At 43.7% G+C, this 22,119-nt stretch overlaps 1 protein-coding gene across 1 annotated transcript in view; it reads right to left on the reverse strand.

Annotated features, from left to right (window-relative positions):
- Positions 1-21,833, reverse strand: part of LOC126095097 (cholinesterase 1-like) — a 100,573-nt gene extending 78,740 nt beyond the window's left edge. Inside the window, exons 1-2 of the mRNA XM_049909793.1 lie at positions 21,718-21,833; positions 8,488-8,622 (exon numbers count right to left, since the gene is read on the reverse strand). Of these exons, the coding sequence (XP_049765750.1) occupies positions 8,488-8,622; positions 21,718-21,801 (219 nt within the window). The 5' untranslated portion in view covers positions 21,802-21,833. The remainder of the gene's footprint in view (positions 1-8,487; positions 8,623-21,717) is intronic.
- Positions 21,834-22,119: the final 286 nt, after the last annotated feature.

Below are 22,119 nucleotides of genomic sequence, written 5' to 3' on the forward strand. Positions count from 1 at the left end.
ATCTCGTATAGAGCGCGGAAAGAATGAACAGTTATATCTTTCCGTACGAGCTCTGATTTCCCTTATTTTATCGTGGTGATCGGTTCTCCCAATTTAGATCGGTGTCAACATACTATTTTTGTATTCGGAAGAGAAAGTTGGTGATTGGAATTTCGTGAGAAGATTCCGTCGCAACGAGAAACGCCTTTCTTTTAATGATGTCCAACCCAAATCCTGTATCATCTTTGTGACACTCTCTCCCATATTTTGCAATAATACAAAACATGATGCCCTTCTTTGAACTTTATCGATGTACTCCGTCAGTCCTATCTGGTAAGGATCCTACACCGCGCAGCAGTATTCTAAAAGAGGATGGAGAAACTTAGTGTAGGCAGTCTCCTTAGTAGGTCTGTTACATTTTCTACGTGTCCTGCCAATAAAACACAGTCTTTGGTTAGCTTTCCCCACAACATTTTCTATGCGGTCCTTCCAATTTAAGTAGTCCTTAATCGAAATATCAAGGTATTTAGTTGAATTTACGGCTTTCAGATTAGACTGATTTATCGTGTAACCGAAGTTTAACGAATTTCTTTTAGCACTCATGTGGACGACCTCACACTTTTCGTTATTTAGGGTCAACTGTCACTGTTCGCACCATTCAAATATTTGTTCTAAATCGTTTTGCAATTTTGTTTTGATCTTCTGATGACTTTATTAGTCGATAAACGGTAGTGTCATCTGCTAACAACCGAAGACGGCTTCTCAGATTGTCTCCCAAATCGTTTATATAGATAAGGAACAGCAAAGGCCCTATAACACTACCTTGGGAACGCCAGAAATCACTTCTGTTTTACTCGATGACTTTCCGGCAATTACTACGTACTGTGAGCTCTCTGACAGGAAATCACAAATCCAATTACATAAGTGAGACGATATTCCATAAGCACGCAATTTCACTACAAGCCGCTTGTGTGGTGCAGTGTCAAACGCCTTCCGGAAATCCAGAAATACGGAATCGATCTGAAATCCCTTGTCTCAACACTTCATGTTAATAAAGAGCTAGTTGTGTTTCACAGGAACGATGTTTTCTAAACCAATGTTGACTGTGCGTCAATAGACAGTTTTCTTCGAGGTAATTCATAATGTTCGAACACAATATATGTTGACAAACTGCCTATTGGCTTCTGTCTCTTGTTCGTCGCAGACATGGCGTAAAGACGATTTTCAAACCGACAAGGAAGATCAAAGAGTGTCTTAGATCGGCAAAGGAGAAAAGGGACCCACTTGCAATGTCAGGAATATACCGTATACCACGCACATGCGGAAAAGTTTATGTCGGAGTGACTGGACGATCAATCAACACCAGGATCAAAGATCATAAGCGACATTGCAGGCTGGGGCAGGTGGAGAAATCGGCCGATGCAGAGCACGCACTGAATGAGACCGACCACGTAACAAAATTCGCCGACACGGAAGTTCTGGCTGTAGAGAACCACTATCAAACGCGCTTGTTCAGAGAAGCTGTAGAAATACAAAAACACGCGAACACCTTCATCAAAAAAGACGAAAGCCTTAAGGTAAACGGATCGTGGCTTCCCGTACTGCAGCGCACGACCGTCGCAGGTAGTACGAGTAAGAGGAGAATCGCACCGGAAATGACCGAGGAGAAGCCCTCGGACGTTAGCGCGCCAGGTACATATAGCCTGCGGCCGCGAGCTCGGCTCCAGTTCACCACCGGCAATGGAGGGTGAAGCTTTGACAATGCCAGCCACTCGTGCTGGCGAAACGTCAGTAAAATCATTAGATGGACGTCGGCCGAAGAACCCGAGACAGACGCCAATAGGCAGCTTGTCAACAAGTGGCCGCGAAAGCCGTAACAATTTTGTACAATATTTGTTTCAAAATCCTGCTGCATATCGACGTTAACGATATGGGCCTGTAATTTAGTGGCTTACTCCTACTACCTTTCTTGAATATTGGTGTGACCTGTGCAACTTTCCAGTCTTTGAGTACGGATCTTTCGTCGAGCGAACGGTTGAATATGATTGTTAAGTATGGAACTAATGCATCAGCATACTCCGAAAGGAACCTAATTGCTATACAGTCTGGACCAGAAGACTTGCTTTTATTAAGTGATATAAGTTACTTCACTACTCCGAGGATATTTACTTCTACGTTACTCATTCTGGCAACTGTTCTCGATACTAATTCTCGAATATTTACTTCGTCTTGTTTTGTGAAGGCATTTCGGGTGGCTGCGTTTTGTAACTCTGCTTTGGCAGCACTGTTTTCGATAGTATCTCCATTGCTATCACGCAGAGAAGAAATTGATTGTTTCTTGTCGCTAACATACTTCACATACGATCAGAATCTCAACCGCAGGATCACAGGTTAATGTAAGAGCGAAAAAAGTCATTGGAAATGTGAAATCGTGGTATATTAATAACTGGTATAACTCCCGGAGTGTTGAATGCAAGCATGCAAATGGGCAGGTGTCGTACAGGTGCTGGATGTGTACAGATGCCGGATATCAGTTTGTGGGATGGAGTTCCTTGGCTTTTGTATTTGATCGGTTGATACAGGATGGTTAAAGCTGTTGCGGATGATGCTGGAGTTGTCGTCCGACGATGTCCGAAACAGCTCGACTGGAGACAGATTTGGTGATCGAGCAGACCAAGGCAACACGTCGACGCTCTGTAGAGCACGCTGGGTTACAATAGCAGTATGTTGGTGAGTGTTGTGCTGTCGGTAAACACCACCTGGTACGCTGTTCATGAATGCCAGCACAACAGGTCGAATCATCAGACTGGTGCACAAATTTGCGGTCAGGTGTCGTGGCACAACGAGAGTGCTCCAGCTATCATGAGAAATCGCACCCCAGAGCATAACTACAGGTGTAACTATAGTGTGTTTAGCGCGCAGACCGATTAGTTGCAGGCCCTTAACTCGCCAACTTGTAACCAACATAAGGTCAGTACTGCACCTAGGCGGAACAGCTTTTATCAGAAAACACAGTAGATCTACAATCTGCCCTCCAATTAGCTGTCGATAGAAGTTCGTTGTGTCACAGTGGTGCCAGCTGCTGCACGAATTGTTGCTGCAGACGCAATATGATGAACCATGGTCATACACGGAAACGATGGTCTTCTCTCTCGGTAGTGCCACGGGGCCCGTACATTCTTGTAAAGAGCTAATCGTCATACACAGTGGTTACATTCCTACCAAGACTTTCTGCAGTATAATGTAGCCTCATTACACGATCTCGTTTAAACTCGGTGAGGTATTGATAATAGCGTCTTTGGCCCCATTCTTGACTAATGTAACTCACTACGTCCAATCGCAAAGGTAACGAACACTCACAACCGTTACAGCGTGTATTTAAAGCAAACCTGATTTTCATCCTCATAATGGTGCTAATAACGCTACTGTTGTGCAACTGGCGCGAAATTTGAATAGAGTCATGTTTCAGATGAAGAAACACGCCTAACAGCTTCCGTTTTTCTTGCACAATTTCTTCTCGGTGTCGGGATTTTATTTCGTCAGTGTATTCCCCCCCCCCCCTCCACCCTCCCATGAACCATGGACCTTGCCGTTGGTGGGGAGGCTTGCGTGCCTCAGCGATACAGATGGCCGTACCGTAGGTACAACCACAACGGAAGGGGTATCTGTTGAGAGGCCAGACAAACGTGTGGTCCCTGAAGAGGGGCAGCAGCCTTTTCAGTAGTTGCAAGGGCAACAGTCTGGATGATTGACTGATCTGGCCTTGTAACAATAACCAAAACGGCATTGCTGTGCTGGTACTGTGAACGGCTGAAAGCAAGGGGAAACTACGGCCGTAATCTTTCCCGAGGGCATGCAGCTTTACTGTATGATTAAATGATGATGGCGTCCTCTTGGGTAAAATATTCCGGAGGTAAAATAGTCCCCCATTCGGATCTCCGGGCGGGGACTACTCAGGAGGACGTCGTTATCAGGAGAAAGAAAACTGGCGTTCTACGGATCGGAGCGTGGAATGTCAGATCCCTTAATCGGGCAGGTAGGTTAGAAAATTTAAAAAGGGAAATGGATAGGTTAAAGTTAGATATAGTGGGAATTAGTGAAGTTCGGTGGCAGGAGGAACAAGACTTTTGGTCAGGTGATTACAGGGTGATAAATACAAAATTAAATAGGGGTAATGCAGGAGTAGGTTTAATAATGAATAAAAAAATAGGAGTGCGGGTTAGCTACTACAAACAGCATAGTGAACGCATTATTATGGCCAAGATAGACACAAAGCCCATGCCTACTACAGTAGTACAAGTTCATATGCCAACTACCTCTGCAGATGATGAAGAAATAGATGAAATGTATGACGAGATAAAAGAAATTATTCAGGTAGTGAAGGGAGACGAAAATTTAATAGTCATGGGTGACTGGAATTCGTCAGTAGGAAAAGGGAGAGATGGAAACACAGTAGGTGAATATGGATTGGGGCTAAGAAATGAAAGAGGAAGCCGCCTGGTAGAATTTTGCACAGAGCACATCTTAATTATAGCTAACACTTGGTTTAAGAATCATGATAGAGGGTTGTATACATGGAAGAACCCTGGAGATACTAAAAGGTATCAGATAGATTATATAATGGTAAGACAGAGATTTAGGAACCAGGTTTTAAATTGTAAGACATTTCCAGGGGCAGATGTGGTCTCTGACCACAATCTATTGGTTATGACCTGTAGATTAAAACTGAAGAAACTGCAAGAAGGTGGGAATTTAAGGAGATGGAACCTGGATAAACTGAAAGAACCAGAGGTTGTACAGAGTTTTAGGGAGAGCATAAGGGAACAATTGACAGGAATGGGGGAAAGAAATACAGTAGAAGAAGAATGGGTAGCTTTGAGGGATGAAGTAGTGAAGGCAGCAGAGGATCAAGTAGGTAAAAAGACCAGGGCTCTTAGAAATCATTGGGTAACAGAAGAAATATTGAATTTAATTGATGAAAGGAGAAAATATAAAAATGCAGTAAATGAAGCAGGAAAAAAGGAATACAAACGTCTCAAAAATGAGATCGACAGGAAGTGCAAAATGGCTAAGCAGGGATGGCTAGAGGACAAATGTAAGGGTGTAGAGGCTTATCTCACTAGGGGTAAGATACTGCCTACAGGAAAATTAAAGAGACCTTTGGAGATAAGAGAACCACTTGTATGAACATCAAGAGCTCAGATGTTCTAAGCAAAGAAGGGAAAGCAGAAAGGTGGAAGGAGTATATAGAGGGTCTATACAAGGGCGATGTACTTGAGGACAATATTATGGAAATGGAAGAGGATGTAGATGAAGATGAAATGGGAGATACGATACTGCGTGAAGAGTTTGACAGAGCACTGAAAGACCTGAGTCGAAATAAGGCCCCCGGAGTAGACAACATTCCATTGGAACTACTGACGGCCTTGGGAGAGCCAGTCCTGACAAAACTCTACCATCTGGTGAGCAAGATGTATGAAACAGGCGAAATACCCTCAGACTTCAAGAAGAATATAATAATTCCAATCCCAAAGAAAGCAGGTGTTGACAGATGTGAAAATTACCGAACAATCAGTTTAATAAGCCACAGCTGCAAAATACTAACACGAATTCTTTACAGACGAATGGAAAAACTAGTAGAAGCCGACCTCGGGGAAGATCAGTTTGGATTCCGTAGAAATACTGGAACACGTGAGGCAATACTGACCTTACGACTTATCTTAGAAGAAAGATTAAGGAAAGGCAAACCTACGTTTCTAGCATTTGTAGACTTAGAGAAAGCTTTTGACAATGTTGACTGGAATACTCTCTTTCAAATTCTAGAGGTGGCAGGGGTAAAATACAGGGAGCGAAAGGCTATTTACAATTTGTACAGAAACCAGATGGCAGTTATAAGAGTCGAAGGAAATGAAAGGGAAGCAGTGGTTGGGAAGGGAGTGAGACAGGGTTGTAGCCTCTCCCCGATGTTATTCAATCTGTATATTGAGCAAGCAGTAAAGGAAACAAAAGAAAAATTCGGAGTCGGTATTAAAATCCATGGAGAAGAAATAAAAATCTTGAGGTTTGCCGATGACATTGTAATTCTGTCAGAGACAGCAAAGGACCTGGAAGAGCAGTTGAACGGAATGGACAGTGTCTTGAAAGGAGGATATAAGATGAACATCAATAAAAGCAAAACGAGGATAATGGAATGTAGTCGAATTAAGTCGGGTGATGCTGAGGGAATTAGATTAGGAAATGAGACACTTAAAGTAGTAAAGGAGTTTTGCTATTTGGGGAGCAAAATAACTGATGATGGTCGAAGTAGAGAGGATATAAAATGTAGACTGGCAATGGCAAGGAAAGCGTTTCTGAAGAAGAGAAATTTGTTAACATCGAGTATAGATTTAAGTGTCAGGAAGTCATTTCTGAAAGTATTTGTATGGAGTGTAGCCATGTATGGAAGTGAAACATGGACGGTAAATAGTTTGGACAAGAAGAGAATAGAAGCTTTCGAAATGTGGTGCTACAGAAGAATGCTGAAGATTAGATGGGTAGATCACATAACTAATGAGGAAGTATTGAATAGGATTGGGGAGAAGAGAAGTTTGTGGCACAACTTGACGAGAAGAAGGGATCGGTTGGTAGGACATGTTCTGAGGCATCAAGGGATCACCAATTTAATATTGGAGGGCAGCGTGGAGGGGTAACAATCGTAGGGGGAGACCAAGAGATGAATACACTAAGCAGATTCAGAAGGATGTAGGTTGCAGTAGGTACTGGGAGATGAAGAAGCTTGCACAGGATAGAGTAGCATGGAGAGCTGCATCAAACCAGTCTCAGGACTGAAGACCACAACAACAACAACAACAACAGTGTATTTTCCATAGGTGGCAACGACAGTCGCTTGTGATCAACGGGCCAGCTTTGCCGTTTCCGATATGCGCATTCCTAGGTGCTGCGCCGTAACAATGTGGCCTTTTCCAAAGTCAAATTGTCAGTGGATCTCTCCATTTTCGGCTTGAATAATTCCCCTAGAGTCTCTGCCGTGCGTTCTCACTTCGTCACGCGTCCATGGTGTTACCAGGCGGCATTCTTTCAACGGGTGGGCGGTGGTCATAATGTTATGACTCATCAATATAAGTGATGACTATTTTACTTATATTGAAACAACGATAATAGAATCAGATTTTTCAGAGAGAGAAGCAAGAAAATAAAAAGAAGGCAATGAGTTAAAGGGCTTGCAATACATAAAGACCCGCTTAGGATTTAGCACTGTTCAACTTTTGTTCTACTATGTTTAGCGAGACATAAATAGATTGGACATCTTTATCATTGTGTACTCTACCTTCCATTTGGTTTTCTGGACAAACAGTCCGAAACAATTTAAGTTAGTCCGAATTCCTGTGGTGGGTGTAGTGCGATAATTATGAAGATATGTCATGAAAATGTAAGTGAGCTGACAACAGATTTACACGAAAGTTGACAATCATCGCTAGCACGCGCACGCGCGTGTGTCAGCGCGCACTCGTCTGTGTGTGTGTGTGTGTGTGTGTGTGTGTGTCTGTTTGTGTGAGCCTGTGTGTTTTTGTGTGTGTGTGTAGCTTCGGGTTTGAACTTCAAGTAAGACAACCATCCGAGAAGGCCCCAGTCGTGGCACTTCTTACAAGTATCTATATGCCAGAAGTTTAGGGATTAGCTTAATTTTTCGTTCTTTCTCATCCTCGAATTATGTAATACAGTTTGGAGTAAAGCGGTGAGCCGGCTTGAGTGGCCGAGCGGTTCTAGGCGTTACAGTCTGGAATCGCGCGACCGCTACGGTCGGAGGTTCGAATCCTGCCTCAGGCATGGATGTGTGTGTTGTTTTTAGGCTAGTTAGGTTTAAGTAGTTCTAAGTGCTCAGAGCCATTTGAACCATTTTTAGTAAAGCGATGAATGAAAATCACATGCACTACCAGCCGTGATCAGCTAGGCTTACAGCTGGTGCGGATAGTGGCCGGTAGCTGTTCGTTTCTCCGACAAAAACTTTGCAAAATAATATTTACAATAACAAATGCGGAATCTACATCAGCCTCTGACGAACGTAAACATTTTATAACGTTACGGGGCTCCCTCGTCAGAGGATTCAAAATACTGAATGTAGATATTTTTTGATTGGAAACTTAAGATAAAAAAGGACGTACTGCAGAGAATGGCGCTAAGCAGTTGCAACCGCCATGTCTATGGAAAGACGTCGTGGTAATTGATTCTTCCAGCGTTGCTTTTAGTAGCTCGGCGATGCTAACTTCAAAGAAACACTTTCTCTCAGCTGCGTCATTAGAAAGTGGAGCTACTGCTAATGAATCTGGGTGGATTACTTGACCGAATTTTTAGTTTACTGTGAAGCATTCGTTTATGGGGTTAGAATAGGTCACGAAAAGAGTGACTCGCGTTATCAGTTGATTAAAGTGACCATGAGTGTTTGCACTGTGTATAAATATGTTATACAGGATGACCATAGGGTTTGAAACTTTCAGCTGTAGCACTCACACGGAAACGGAGATCTCCCAGAGGTGGTGTGGCATAAGGTACGCCCAGGAACTGGTTGTAGAGAGCGCCGTTCAGTGATGTGGTCACCACGCCCCTCAAGACACCATTCTCTACAGTCACGAATACGTCGTCTCCCTGTAACAAGTTCTCTGGTCACCATCCTCTTCTATTACACACAAACGCTCACCCTCTCTCTCTCTCTCTCTCTCTCTCTCTCTCTCCACACATGCACATACACTTAAACACACACACACACACAAACACACACACACACACACACACACACACACACACACACACACAGGCACAGAGGCATGTGAATAATTGTAGAGTAAATGCAACTAATAGCTGCTTATAATAAGTAATATTTATTTACAACAGACTGTTTCGACTTTATCGCCATTTTCAAGTACATGCGATTACAGTTTTTGTGAGAACAGGAATGGATGTCAAAGTCAGTTATATAAAGTAGCTGTATTGTACTCACGTTTAGATTGATGTGACGTCCATATTGTGTCGTTAGCGGACTGTCTTATTACTGACACTGTTTTAGTAAAATGGGAAATAATCTCAAGATGTCTAAAATAAAATGTTAATTACAATGTGACAGCAAATGAGATTTTCACTCTGCAGCGGAGTGTGCGATGATACGAAACTTCCTGACAGATTAAAACTGTGTGCCGGACAGAGACTCGAACTCGGGACCACCACCTTTCGCGGGCAAATGCTGTACCAACTGAGCTACCCAAGCACGACGCACGCCCTCTCCTTAAAGCTTTACTTCTGCCTCGTCTGTTACCTTCCAAACTTCACAGAAGCTATTCTGCTCTCAAGTGCTGGTAGAGCACTTGCCCGTGAAAGGCAAAGATCCCGAGTTCGAGTCTCCGTCCGGCACACAGTTTTAATCTGCCAGGAAGTTTCAATGTGACAGTAGTTTGACAGTTCCACTCTTACGACGCTACATGTTTACAAAGACTGTGAAGATGAACAGCGATGTTATGTTCAAATGTGTGTGAAATCTTATAGGACTTAACTGCTAAGGTCATCAGTCCCTAAGCTTACACACTACTTAACCTAAATTATCCGAAGGACAAACACACACACCCATGCCCGAGGGAGGACTCCGCCGAAACCAGCCGCACAGTCCATGACTGCAGCGCCTGAGACCACTCGGCTAATCCCGCGCGGCAGCGATGTTATATTACTAACTAAGATTTGTTACGATTGTCTTTGGTTGTTGCATATGTTACTTCCGATTTATCCATTTTCGTGTTCTATAAGTCAAATAAAAATTTTGACGTAGTACTTGTATATAAACCTGTATGTGTGTTTAATATTTCCTGTAGGTATTTTCTCGTGTACAGATAGATTTCTGATTCTTCAAGCATGTTTATGGCAAAATCAGGTCATTCTACTGTCCGATTCCACTCCTCGGCTTTGAACAATGACGTCATCCCTAAGGCAGAGACGCTACATAGAGGCAATCTTTGAAAGCAGCCGATCGTATTTGTAAACGAACGAATGTAGCATACGATAAAGTTACAATAACAATTCACGTGATTAATTACTTAGCCATAAATTACATCGGAACAACTGATAGTATCGAAAATGTACGTGAACAGAAATGGAGAAGTATACATATCTGAATAAATTATTATCGTAATTTATGCGAATAAGAAAAGCACAGAAAATCTTTAAATACATTACAATATAGCATATGATAAAGCCGTAACATTGTGAAATAGCGTTAAGCTTTAACAACAATTATTGAATCTAACGGGACTAGTACACAAGTAACGTAAAATCACAAAAAGTAGAGCCTAAAGAATATTGGAATCGGTAACTAGAATTAAGCTACATGGGCCAATTGTAGTTGCCGATTCCAAACATTCCCAGGTAAATTATGGTTTTCCTAGCAGGTGTGTGCACTGAAATGTAATAGGATTTCTGCATCTGTAATTGCTCTTTGAAGTTCTGCGGAAAAATGACTAATATTGGAATCGGTGGCTAGAACTGACCTATATAGGCCTACGTTAATTCTAGTTACCGATTACAACCATTCCACGTTTCGTTATTTGGGCCGTTTTAACAACAAGCGCGTGCACTATAGTGTTACAGGATTTCTACATTTGGTATTACTGTCTTAACTATTACGAAAACGGATAAAAAATTGGAAATTGTACCTATAATATCTTTTACTTGTTCGTAGTACTTCTGAGATCATAAGAAATGTAGAAATCCTGCAAAATCCTAGTCCACAGATTTACTGCAAAAATGTCCAAAATTATGAACCATCGAATAGTTGGAATCGGTAACTAGAATTGACCTCCTATATAGGTCAATTCTAGTTACCGATTCCAGCCATTCGATCGTCCATTAGATTGTTTTTTCAGCAGATGTGTGAACTAAAATGTAGTGTAATAGGATTTATGCACTTCTAATTGCTCTCTGAACTACTGCGAAAAAATTACTAATTTTGCAATAGGTAACTGGTTACTGATTCGAATTTTTCTTATTTCACCGCAGTAGTTTTAGTGAGTACCGGTAATAAAAATGTAGGAAAGCTATTACGTGTCAGAGTATACAAGCAAGTATAATTTACATATGAATCATGGAACGGTTGGAATCGCTAACTGGAGTTTACGTATAAGGCTAATTCTAGTTATCAATTCTTAAATTCGTTACTTTTCGTGGATTTTCGTTAGTTGTGTGCTGGCATTCCTTCTAGAATTTAGTGTATCGGTTCCTTCACATTTCATGCTGCTGTTTCGTATTTGTTGTCATTCACTTCATCTTCCCTTTTTTCTATTACATTTTAGTTTCTTCCCGTCCAAAACACCAACTTCCCGGCGCTTCTCCCGCTAGAGTCAACAAATAAGAGAAAAATTAAAGCTATTCTATAACAGTATGACTTCACTATCGCTTTACTGCAATGCAATTTAAAGGCTGCCTGTGTATTATACTCGCATAAACTACGATAATAATTCATTAATTAAAACTTCCGGGCTGAATTGCCGTGGTCGATATGTAAAACTTCTTCTCCTTCCTGACGTTTCGTTGCCGGCTGCGGGCAACATCTTCTGAGGTGAGTCGGCGACTGGCTGCTAGGCGCTGGTGGTGCCGCTTATATAGAGCGCTTAGATGGCGCCACCACTCGTCACGTGCTTTCGACTTTAAAACTATCTCTGGCTAGTGCCATCTCTCTCGATTACAGGTAATCGATTGTCACGTCGTTGGTACAATGTCGAACGCCTTATCTTGTCTAGTTTTAATCCTTCTTCTTTTCTATTAAAATTATTTCTGTGCTTGTAGATCTCTATAGCTTCTCTATACACGCGAGTGTAATAATGTGAGGTCCTAGCTATCACGTTTGTCTCATTAAATTTTATTTCGTGATCACCGTCTTTGAAAACGTGTTCCGCTACAGCTGATTTTTCAATCTGTCCCAATCTACAGTTCCTTTTGTGTTCTGTTAGGCGGGTATTAACACTCCTTTTAGTTGTTCCAATATAAACCATGCCACAGCTACCCGGAATTTTATACACACCTGGGGTAGCTAAGGGGTGTCGTGCGTCTTTCACCGATCTTAAACTTTCACTGATTTTCTTGGTAGGTCGAAAGATTGTCTCCACTTAAAACTTGGCCAAAACTTTACCGATACGGTCCGTGATGTTATAAATAAATGGAAGAAAAACTTTTCCAGCCGACGGTTGTTGTCATCTTGTATTTTCGGACACTTTTCTTCTAGGGTGGAGTGCTCGATCTATTTCCTTGTCAGTGTACCCATTTCTCTTGAAAGCTGTTCGCAAATGGCTTAATTCATGTTGTAAGTAAATTGGCTCACAGATGTTATTAGCTCCGTCCACTAAAGTTTATATGACTCCTCTCTTCTGCCTAGGATGATGGTTCGAATTCTTATGTAGGTAACAATCGGTGTGTGTGCCTTTCCTATATACCTTGTGCCCTAGAGTCCCATCTGCCAGTTTAATAACCAATACATCCAAAAAAATTTAGTTGTCCTTTACTCTCTTTCTCCATGGTGAATTGTATCCTTGGACTGAAACTGTTTATGTGCACCAAAAAATCACTCAGTTCCTCTTCAGCATGATTCCATATCACAAAGGTGTCATCCACGTATCGATACCATTTCAAAGGGCTTTTTTTGGCCGACTTCCATAAATAGATTAGCAATAGCAGGGCTTAGAGGGCTACTCATAGCCACCCCATCAATTTGTTCATAAAACTCGTTGTTATATTGAAAATAAGTCGAGGATAGACAATGTCGAAACAAAGCTTTTATATCAGTAAGAAACGTATCAGCTATGTAAGAAAGAGCTTCGTCAACAGGGGCCATGGTGAACGGGGATACTACATCGAAACTGACAAGGATGTCACTTGGACTAATTGTGATCTCCCTCAGTTTTTCGATAAAATGCATGGAATTTTTAATATGAGTGTCAGTTTTACCTATATACGGTTGCAACAAAGAAGCAAGATATCTAGCCAGCTCTTGAGTAGGAGCCCCAATGGCACTTACTATCGGTCTCAATGGGACATTGGGCTTGTGTATCTTAGGCAACCCATACAGTCTAGGAGGGTAAGCTTCAGTTTTGCAAAGGTATCTTTTATCTTCTGTAGGAATGGAAGAGCTTTTCATTAATCGCTGGGTAGCACTTAACACTTTCGTTGTAGGGTCCTTTTTCAATTTTTTATAGGTGGTAGGATCCAAGAGGTCACTGATCTTTCTATGATAATCCTCACTCTTCAGCACGACAGTAGCATTACCCTTATCAGCAGTAAGTACAATAATATTCCTGTCCGCATTAATCTCCCGTAACGCCTTCCTTTCTCCTAGGGATAAATTACTGCTGGGTGGCATGGCTTTACGTATTATCCTAGCTGTTTCCATCCTGATTTCATCGGCAGAATGCGGTGATAACAGACGAATCCCTGCTTCTATATTGTCAACAATATCTTCCGTGGGAATCTGTGATGGAGTGATAGCAAAATTTCCTCCTTTAGAAAGAACAGAGACTTCCTCCTTGGATAGTTCTTTCCCGGACAAGTTGATAACTGTATGGGAATTGTCTGTAATCAATGTTTCCGGTGTTTGTAAATGCTCAAACTTCTTCTTCTGCCTATTAGAACACACTTCTGTGCTAAGTTCCATAGATCTAAATGTTAATCTATCCACCTTATTCCGCCGGCCGCGGTGGCCGTGCGGTTCTAGGCGCTGCAGTCCGGAACCGCGGGACTGCTACGGTCGCAGGTTCGAATCCTGCCTCGAGCATGGATGTGTGTGATGTCCTTAGGTTAGTTAGGTTTAAGTAGTTCTAAGTTCTAGGGGACTGATGACCACAGATGTTAAGTCCCATAGTGCTCAGAGCCATTTGAACCACCTTATTCCAATCACCTAACCGCATAGTATTGCTAATACGTAAATGAAGATTTAACAGTTGACTACTAGTTACCGCAAGTCCTCGACGTGTTTAATGGATCAGCTCCCGCAGCATCGCCAATTCCATGCGTAAATAAATACGGTTCGCTTGCGCTGTATGGAACATTCTTCTCGCCTTCAAAAACTTCGGAACTGTCCCAGTGTCACGACAACGTAGCAAAAAAGTGAGTGAACAAAGTTGTTGAGCTTTCGTCTTACGTAGGCTCTCCAGTCGTCGTACCATAATCGAGATATCCTCCCCGTAGAGGCGTCTAATCATAGCATGTAAGTTTTCACGGCCGGCGTCTTCATTAATTAAAACTTCCGGGCTGAATTGCCGTGGTCCATATATAAAACTTCTTCTCCTTCCTGACGTTTCGTTGCCGGCTGCGGGCAACATCTTCTGAGGTGAGTCGGCGACTGGCTGCTAGGCGCCGGTGGTCCCACTTATATAGAGCGCTTAGATGGCGCCACCACTCGTCACGTGCTTTCGACTTCCATATCACAAAGGTGTCATCCACGTATCGATACCATTTCAAAGGGCTTTTTTTGGCCGACTTCCATAAATAGATTAGCAATAGCAGGGCTTAGAGGGCTACCCATTGCCACCCCATCAATTTGTTCATAAAACTCGTTGTTATATTGAAAATAAGTCGAGGATAGACAATGTCGAAACAAAGCTATTATATCAGTAGGAAACATATCAGCAATGTAAGAAAGAGCTTCGTCAACATGGTCCATGGTGAACAGGGTTACTACATCGAAACTGACAAGGATGTCACTTGGGCTAATTGTGATCTCTCTCAGTTTTTCGATAAAATGCATGGAATTTTTAATATGAGTGTCAGTTTTACCTACATACGGTTGCAACAAAGAAGCAAGATATCTAGCCAGTTCTTGAGTAGGAGCCCGAAGGCACTTACTATCGGTCTCAATGGGACATTATGCTTGTGTATCTTAGGTAACCCATACAGAGGGAGATGGCACTAGCCAGAGATAGCTTTAAAGTCGAAAGCACGTGACGAGTGGTGGCGCCATCTAGGCGCTCTATATAAGCGGGACCACCAGCGCCTAGCAGCCAGTCGCCGACTCACCTCAGAAGATGTTGCCCGCAGCCGGCAACGAAACGTCAAGAAGGAGAAGTTTTTATATATGAACCACGGCAATTCAGCCCGGAAGTTTTAATTAATGAAGACGCCGGCCGTGAAAGCTTACATGCTGTGATTACGATAATAATACTTATTAGACATGACAATTTGTTTTTAACTCTTGTTCTTCTTTATTTTCATTATCTGTAATTCCACTCGTTATACCTCATAATAAATAACTGCGTGAAATGTTTTTGTAATTTTATCACATGCTGCATTCGTTTGTTTACGAGTATATCCGCTACTTGGACTGCCTATATGTAGAATCTTTGCCTTAGGCATGACATCATTGCTCAAAGCATTTAGACACACGTACTACCTCAAAAACTTCATTGAACTTACAGAACACGAAAATGGATAAATCGGAAGTAACGTATACAACAACCAAAGACAATGGTAACAAATTTAGTCAATAAAACAATATCGCTGTTCATTTGCACAGTATTTGTAAACATGTATCGTCGTAAGAGTGGAACTGTCAAGGTACTGTCACATCGTAACTGACAGTGTATTTTCAACATCCTGACATCATTTACCATCTTACTAAAACACTGACAGTTATAGGACAGTCCACTAACGACATAATATGGACGTCACATCAATATAGACGTGAGTACAATACAGCTACCTTAATATAAATGACGTTGACATTCATACCTGTTCTCACCAATACTGTAATCGCAGGTACTTGAAAATGGCGATAAAGCCGCAATAGTCTGTCATAAAGATACTTATTATGAGCAGCTATTTGGTGCATATACTCTAATAATCATGTCGTTATCAGACATATATTATACTGCTGGCCCTAAATAAGAAAAAATGTTGACGTTTGCGAATAAATTATCAACGAGACTAACTTATAGCACTTCTTTGTATTGAATGGCTATTCTACACTCCTGGAAATTGAAATAAGAACACCGTGAATTCATTGTCCCAGGAAGGGGAAACTTTATTGACACATTCCTGGGGTCAGATACATCACATGATCACACTGACAGAACCACAGGCACATAGACACAGGCAACAGAGCATGCACAATGTCGGCACTCGTACAGTGTATATCCACCTTTCGCAGCAATGCAGGCTGCTATTCTCCCATGGAGACGATCGTAGAGATGCTGGATGTAGTCCTGTGGAACGGCTTGCCATGCCATTTCCACCTGGCGCCTCAGTTGGATCAGCGTTCGTGCTGGACGTGCAGACCGCGTGAGACTACGCTTCATCCAGTCCCAAACATGCTCAATGGGGGACAGATCCGGAGATCTTGCTGGCCAGGGTAGTTGACTTACACCTTCTAGAGCACGTTGGGTGGCACGGGATACATGCGGACGTGCATTGTCCTGTTGGAACAGCAAGTTCCCTTGCCGGTCTAGGAATGGTAGAACGATGGGTTCGATGACGGTTTGGATGTACCGTGCACTATTCAGTGTCGCCTCGACGATCACCAGTGGTGTACGGCCAGTGTAGGAGATCGCTCCCCACACCATGATGCCAGGTGTTGGCCCTGTGTGCCTCGGTCGTATGCAGTCCTGATTGTGGCGCTCACCTGCACGGCGCCAAACAGGCATACGACCATCATTGGCACCAAGGCAGAAGCGACTCTCATCGCTGAAGACGACACGTCTCCATTCGTCCCTCCATTCACGCCTGTCGCGACACCACTGGAGGCGGGCTGCACGATGTTGGGGCGTGAGCGGAAGACGGCCTAACGGTGTGCGGGACCGTAGCCCAGCTTCATGGAGACGGTTGCGAATGGTCCTCGCCGATACCCCAGGAGCAACAGTGTCCCTAATTTGCTGGGAAGTGGCGGTGCGGTCCCCTACGGCACTGCGTAGGATCCTACGGTCTTGGCGCGCATCCGTGCGTCGCTGCGGTCCGGTCCCAGGTCGACGGGCACGTGCACCTTCCGCCGACCACTGGCGACAACATCGATGTACTATGGAGACCTCACGCCCCACGTGTTGAGTAATTCGGCGGTGCGTCCACCCGGCCTCCCGCATGCCCACTATACGCCCTCGCTCAAAGTCCGTCAACTGCACATACGGTTCACGTCCACGCTGTCGCGGCATGCTACCAGTGTTAAAGACTGCGATGGAGCTCCGTATGCCACGGCAAACTGGCTGACACTGACGGCGGCGGTGCACAAATGCTGCGCAGCTAGCGCCATTCGATTGCCAACACCGCGGTTCGTGGTGTGTCCGCTGTGCCGTGCGTGTGATCATTGCTTGTACAGCCCTCTCGCAGTGTCCGGAGCAAGTATGGTGGGTCTGACACACCGGTGTCAATGTGTTCTTTTTTCCATTTCCAGGAGTGTATATCAAAACCCCAGGGGCAAACCGATCACCAGTAAGAGTGTGACTGCATCAGGTATACGAAGAGGTTTCGACTTCCATATCACAAAGGTGTCATCCACGTATCGATACCATTTCAAAGGGCTTTTTTTGGCCGACTTCCATAAATAGATTAGCAATAGCAGGGCTTAGAGGGCTACCCATTGCCACCCCATCAATTTGTTCATAAAACTCGTTGTTATATTGAAAATAAGTCGAGGATAGACAATGTCGAAACAAAGCTATTATATCAGTAGGAAACATATCAGCAATGTAAGAAAGAGCTTCGTCAACATGGTCCATGGTGAACAGGGTTACTACATCGAAACTGACAAGGATGTCACTTGGGCTAATTGTGATCTCTCTCAGTTTTTCGATAAAATGCATGGAATTTTTAATATGAGTGTCAGTTTTACCTACATACGGTTGCAACAAAGAAGCAAGATATCTAGCCAGTTCTTGAGTAGGAGCCCGAAGGCACTTACTATCGGTCTCAATGGGACATTATGCTTGTGTATCTTAGGTAACCCATACAGAGGGAGATGGCACTAGCCAGAGATAGCTTTAAAGTCGAAAGCACGTGACGAGTGGTGGCGCCATCTAGGCGCTCTATATAAGCGGGACCACCAGCGCCTAGCAGCCAGTCGCCGACTCACCTCAGAAGATGTTGCCCGCAGCCGGCAACGAAACGTCAGGAAGGAGAAGTTTTTATATATGAACCACGGCAATTCAGCCCGGAAGTTTTAATTAATGAAGACGCCGGCCGTGAAAGCTTACATGCTGTGATTACGATAATAATACTTATTAGACATGACAATTTGTTTTTAACTCTTGTTCTTCTTTATTTTCATTATCTGTAATTCCACTCGTTATACCTCATAATAAATAACTGCGTGAAATGTTTTTGTAATTTTATCACATGCTGCATTCGTTTGTTTACGAGTATATCCGCTACTTGGACTGCCTATATGTAGAATCTTTGCCTTAGGCATGACATCATTGCTCAAAGCATTTAGACACACGTACTACCTCAAAAACTTCATTGAACTTACAGAACACGAAAATGGATAAATCGGAAGTAACGTATACAACAACCAAAGACAATGGTAACAAATTTAGTCAATAAAACAATATCGCTGTTCATTTGCACAGTATTTGTAAACATGTATCGTCGTAAGAGTGGAACTGTCAAGGTACTGTCACATCGTAACTGACAGTGTATTTTCAACATCCTGACATCATTTACCATCTTACTAAAACACTGACAGTTATAGGACAGTCCACTAACGACATAATATGGACGTCACATCAATATAGACGTGAGTACAATACAGCTACCTTAATATAAATGACGTTGACATTCATACCTGTTCTCACCAATACTGTAATCGCAGGTACTTGAAAATGGCGATAAAGCCGCAATAGTCTGTCATAAAGATACTTATTATGAGCAGCTATTTGGTGCATATACTCTAATAATCATGTCGTTATCAGACATATATTATACTGCTGGCCCTAAATAAGAAAAAATGTTGACGTTTGCGAATAAATTATCAACGAGACTAACTTATAGCACTTCTTTGTATTGAATGGCTATTCTACACTCCTGGAAATTGAAATAAGAACACCGTGAATTCATTGTCCCAGGAAGTGGAAACTTTATTGACACATTCCTGGGGTCAGATACATCACATGATCACACTGACAGAACCACAGGCACATAGACACAGGCAACAGAGCATGCACAATGTCGGCACTCGTACAGTGTATATCCACCTTTCGCAGCAATGCAGGCTGCTATTCTCCCATGGAGACGATCGTAGAGATGCTGGATGTAGTCCTGTGGAACGGCTTGCCATGCCATTTCCACCTGGCGCCTCAGTTGGATCAGCGTTCGTGCTGGACGTGCAGACCGCGTGAGACTACGCTTCATCCAGTCCCAAACATGCTCAATGGGGGACAGATCCGGAGATCTTGCTGGCCAGGGTAGTTGACTTACACCTTCTAGAGCACGTTGGGTGGCACGGGATACATGCGGACGTGCATTGTCCTGTTGGAACAGCAAGTTCCCTTGCCGGTCTAGGAATGGTAGAACGATGGGTTCGATGACGGTTTGGATGTACCGTGCACTATTCAGTGTCGCCTCGACGATCACCAGTGGTGTACGGCCAGTGTAGGAGATCGCTCCCCACACCATGATGCCAGGTGTTGGCCCTGTGTGCCTCGGTCGTATGCAGTCCTGATTGTGGCGCTCACCTGCACGGCGCCAAACAGGCATACGACCATCATTGGCACCAAGGCAGAAGCGACTCTCATCGCTGAAGACGACACGTCTCCATTCGTCCCTCCATTCACGCCTGTCGCGACACCACTGGAGGCGGGCTGCACGATGTTGGGGCGTGAGCGGAAGACGGCCTAACGGTGTGCGGGACCGTAGCCCAGCTTCATGGAGACGGTTGCGAATGGTCCTCGCCGATACCCCAGGAGCAACAGTGTCCCTAATTTGCTGGGAAGTGGCGGTGCGGTCCCCTACGGCACTGCGTAGGATCCTACGGTCTTGGCGCGCATCCGTGCGTCGCTGCGGTCCGGTCCCAGGTCGACGGGCACGTGCACCTTCCGCCGACCACTGGCGACAACATCGATGTACTATGGAGACCTCACGCCCCACGTGTTGAGTAATTCGGCGGTGCGTCCACCCGGCCTCCCGCATGCCCACTATACGCCCTCGCTCAAAGTCCGTCAACTGCACATACGGTTCACGTCCACGCTGTCGCGGCATGCTACCAGTGTTAAAGACTGCGATGGAGCTCCGTATGCCACGGCAAACTGGCTGACACTGACGGCGGCGGTGCACAAATGCTGCGCAGCTAGCGCCATTCGATTGCCAACACCGCGGTTCGTGGTGTGTCCGCTGTGCCGTGCGTGTGATCATTGCTTGTACAGCCCTCTCGCAGTGTCCGGAGCAAGTATGGTGGGTCTGACACACCGGTGTCAATGTGTTCTTTTTTCCATTTCCAGGAGTGTATATCAAAACCCCAGGGGCAAACCGATCACCAGTAAGAGTGTGACTGCATCAGGTATACGAAGAGGTTAGTGACTTAACCCAGGAAAATATCACATAATCCGGTGAGGTGGACAGGAATTAATCAATATCTTCCTGTATCGCATTGTCGGTGATAGTTTCTTCATCGCTCTTAAATTCCCTGGTTAGGAAGAAGGGTGTTTCAGTGATATGCTTCCCCTATTGGTTTCAATGTGATGCTTCCCTTACTGCGTACGATCACTAAAAAAAAAAAAATCCCCGAGAAAGGGAACGTTACTTTTATTTAATGACATGATTGAACACTACAAGCGAAGAAACATTTACTTATGACTCAGAGCAAAGGAGAAAGTCTAACCATGGATGCAGGGTATGAAAACTAGGCTCGTCTTGTGGGAGTTGACTTCACTTGGCAGTCTACCTAATCGAATACATGAAATTTTTTGTTTCACCAACCACTTCAGAAATGTATAGGACGGTCTCCTTAGCTGTTTAATGAGGTTTTCATGTCATCTTAGCTATTAAGTGGGAAGTCATTCCAGATTGTTTGCGGACAGGAGCCGTCAGTCTAATTTTTGAGGCAGATGAATGAATATGAAGCGCCGTTGCCGAAAGCATTAGCCCACAAAAAGCATGTCAAAGTCGCACTCAGTGAGAACTACAAGAATGGTGACAACCCGTTTAAAGTCCTCTTCACCATTCTGACTATCGCATTACGAACGTCGATAATCCAAATGCAAGGACAGGTGCCACTGGGGAGGACAGGAAGAAGAAGCTGACCAACATCAACGACCCCATGTCCAGCTACGTCATCAAAGCTCCACATCTCAGACGTAGGAAGGGTTTCATGCAGGCAACCATCCCCACAGATATTCATCTCTGATACGTACTCAAAACTGCTAAGATACAGAAATTGCCACTCAAGGAAAAAAAAAGCCAGATTTACAGCTTTTACCATAAGTCTATTGAATGTACCGTCGGCTGAGAACTTTATGAGCAACGTTGTGAAAAGGGATTATGACAAATGCGATTTCGTACAAATGTAGGTTTCTAAACTTCATGTTGTCTGCACATATCTAGACGAATATTTGAACTAGAAAGCTTGATTTCATCAAGCGACAATTCCATAAATGCTGCGAGGTATATGGAAACTAAGATTTAGTGCTCTTTGGACTCGTAGAGAAAGTAGTGAGCTACTGCTATGTCTCTTATGAATTCTGCATCTAAATATAGAAAAAAAATTACTCTTGCTACCTACTTTGCTGATTATCGTACCTCTTGAATCTTTGGACGGCGTGGGGCAGCGTCCACCTTCGTCGAAAAGGTGGCAGCAATGAGCAGCAGCGCGGCACAGTGCATGTTTGCCTCTGAGGGGACGTAACTGTGCTGGCAGTATACATACCCACAGATCGCAGCGCAACTGTCTCTCATATTATTTACATTAAGAGAAAGACTATAATTAGCTGTAGTTCAAGTATCCTACAACCGGTTCGTAGAAATACATTGCGTCATAAATAATGTTTTTATCTTATCGGCAGTACAAGAAGACGTTGCGACATATAACAACGATGAGTACCTGGTGATACGTACAATATTGTACCACAATGCCTGAGGGTCCATCACGTCAGAAACGAATGCGCACGGCACTGTGAACATGGTACTTGTCGTCTTGGAAGA

This window comes from Schistocerca cancellata, chromosome 8 (assembly GCF_023864275.1).
Source record: "Schistocerca cancellata isolate TAMUIC-IGC-003103 chromosome 8, iqSchCanc2.1, whole genome shotgun sequence".
NCBI classification, from domain to species: Eukaryota; Metazoa; Arthropoda; class Insecta; order Orthoptera; family Acrididae; genus Schistocerca; species Schistocerca cancellata.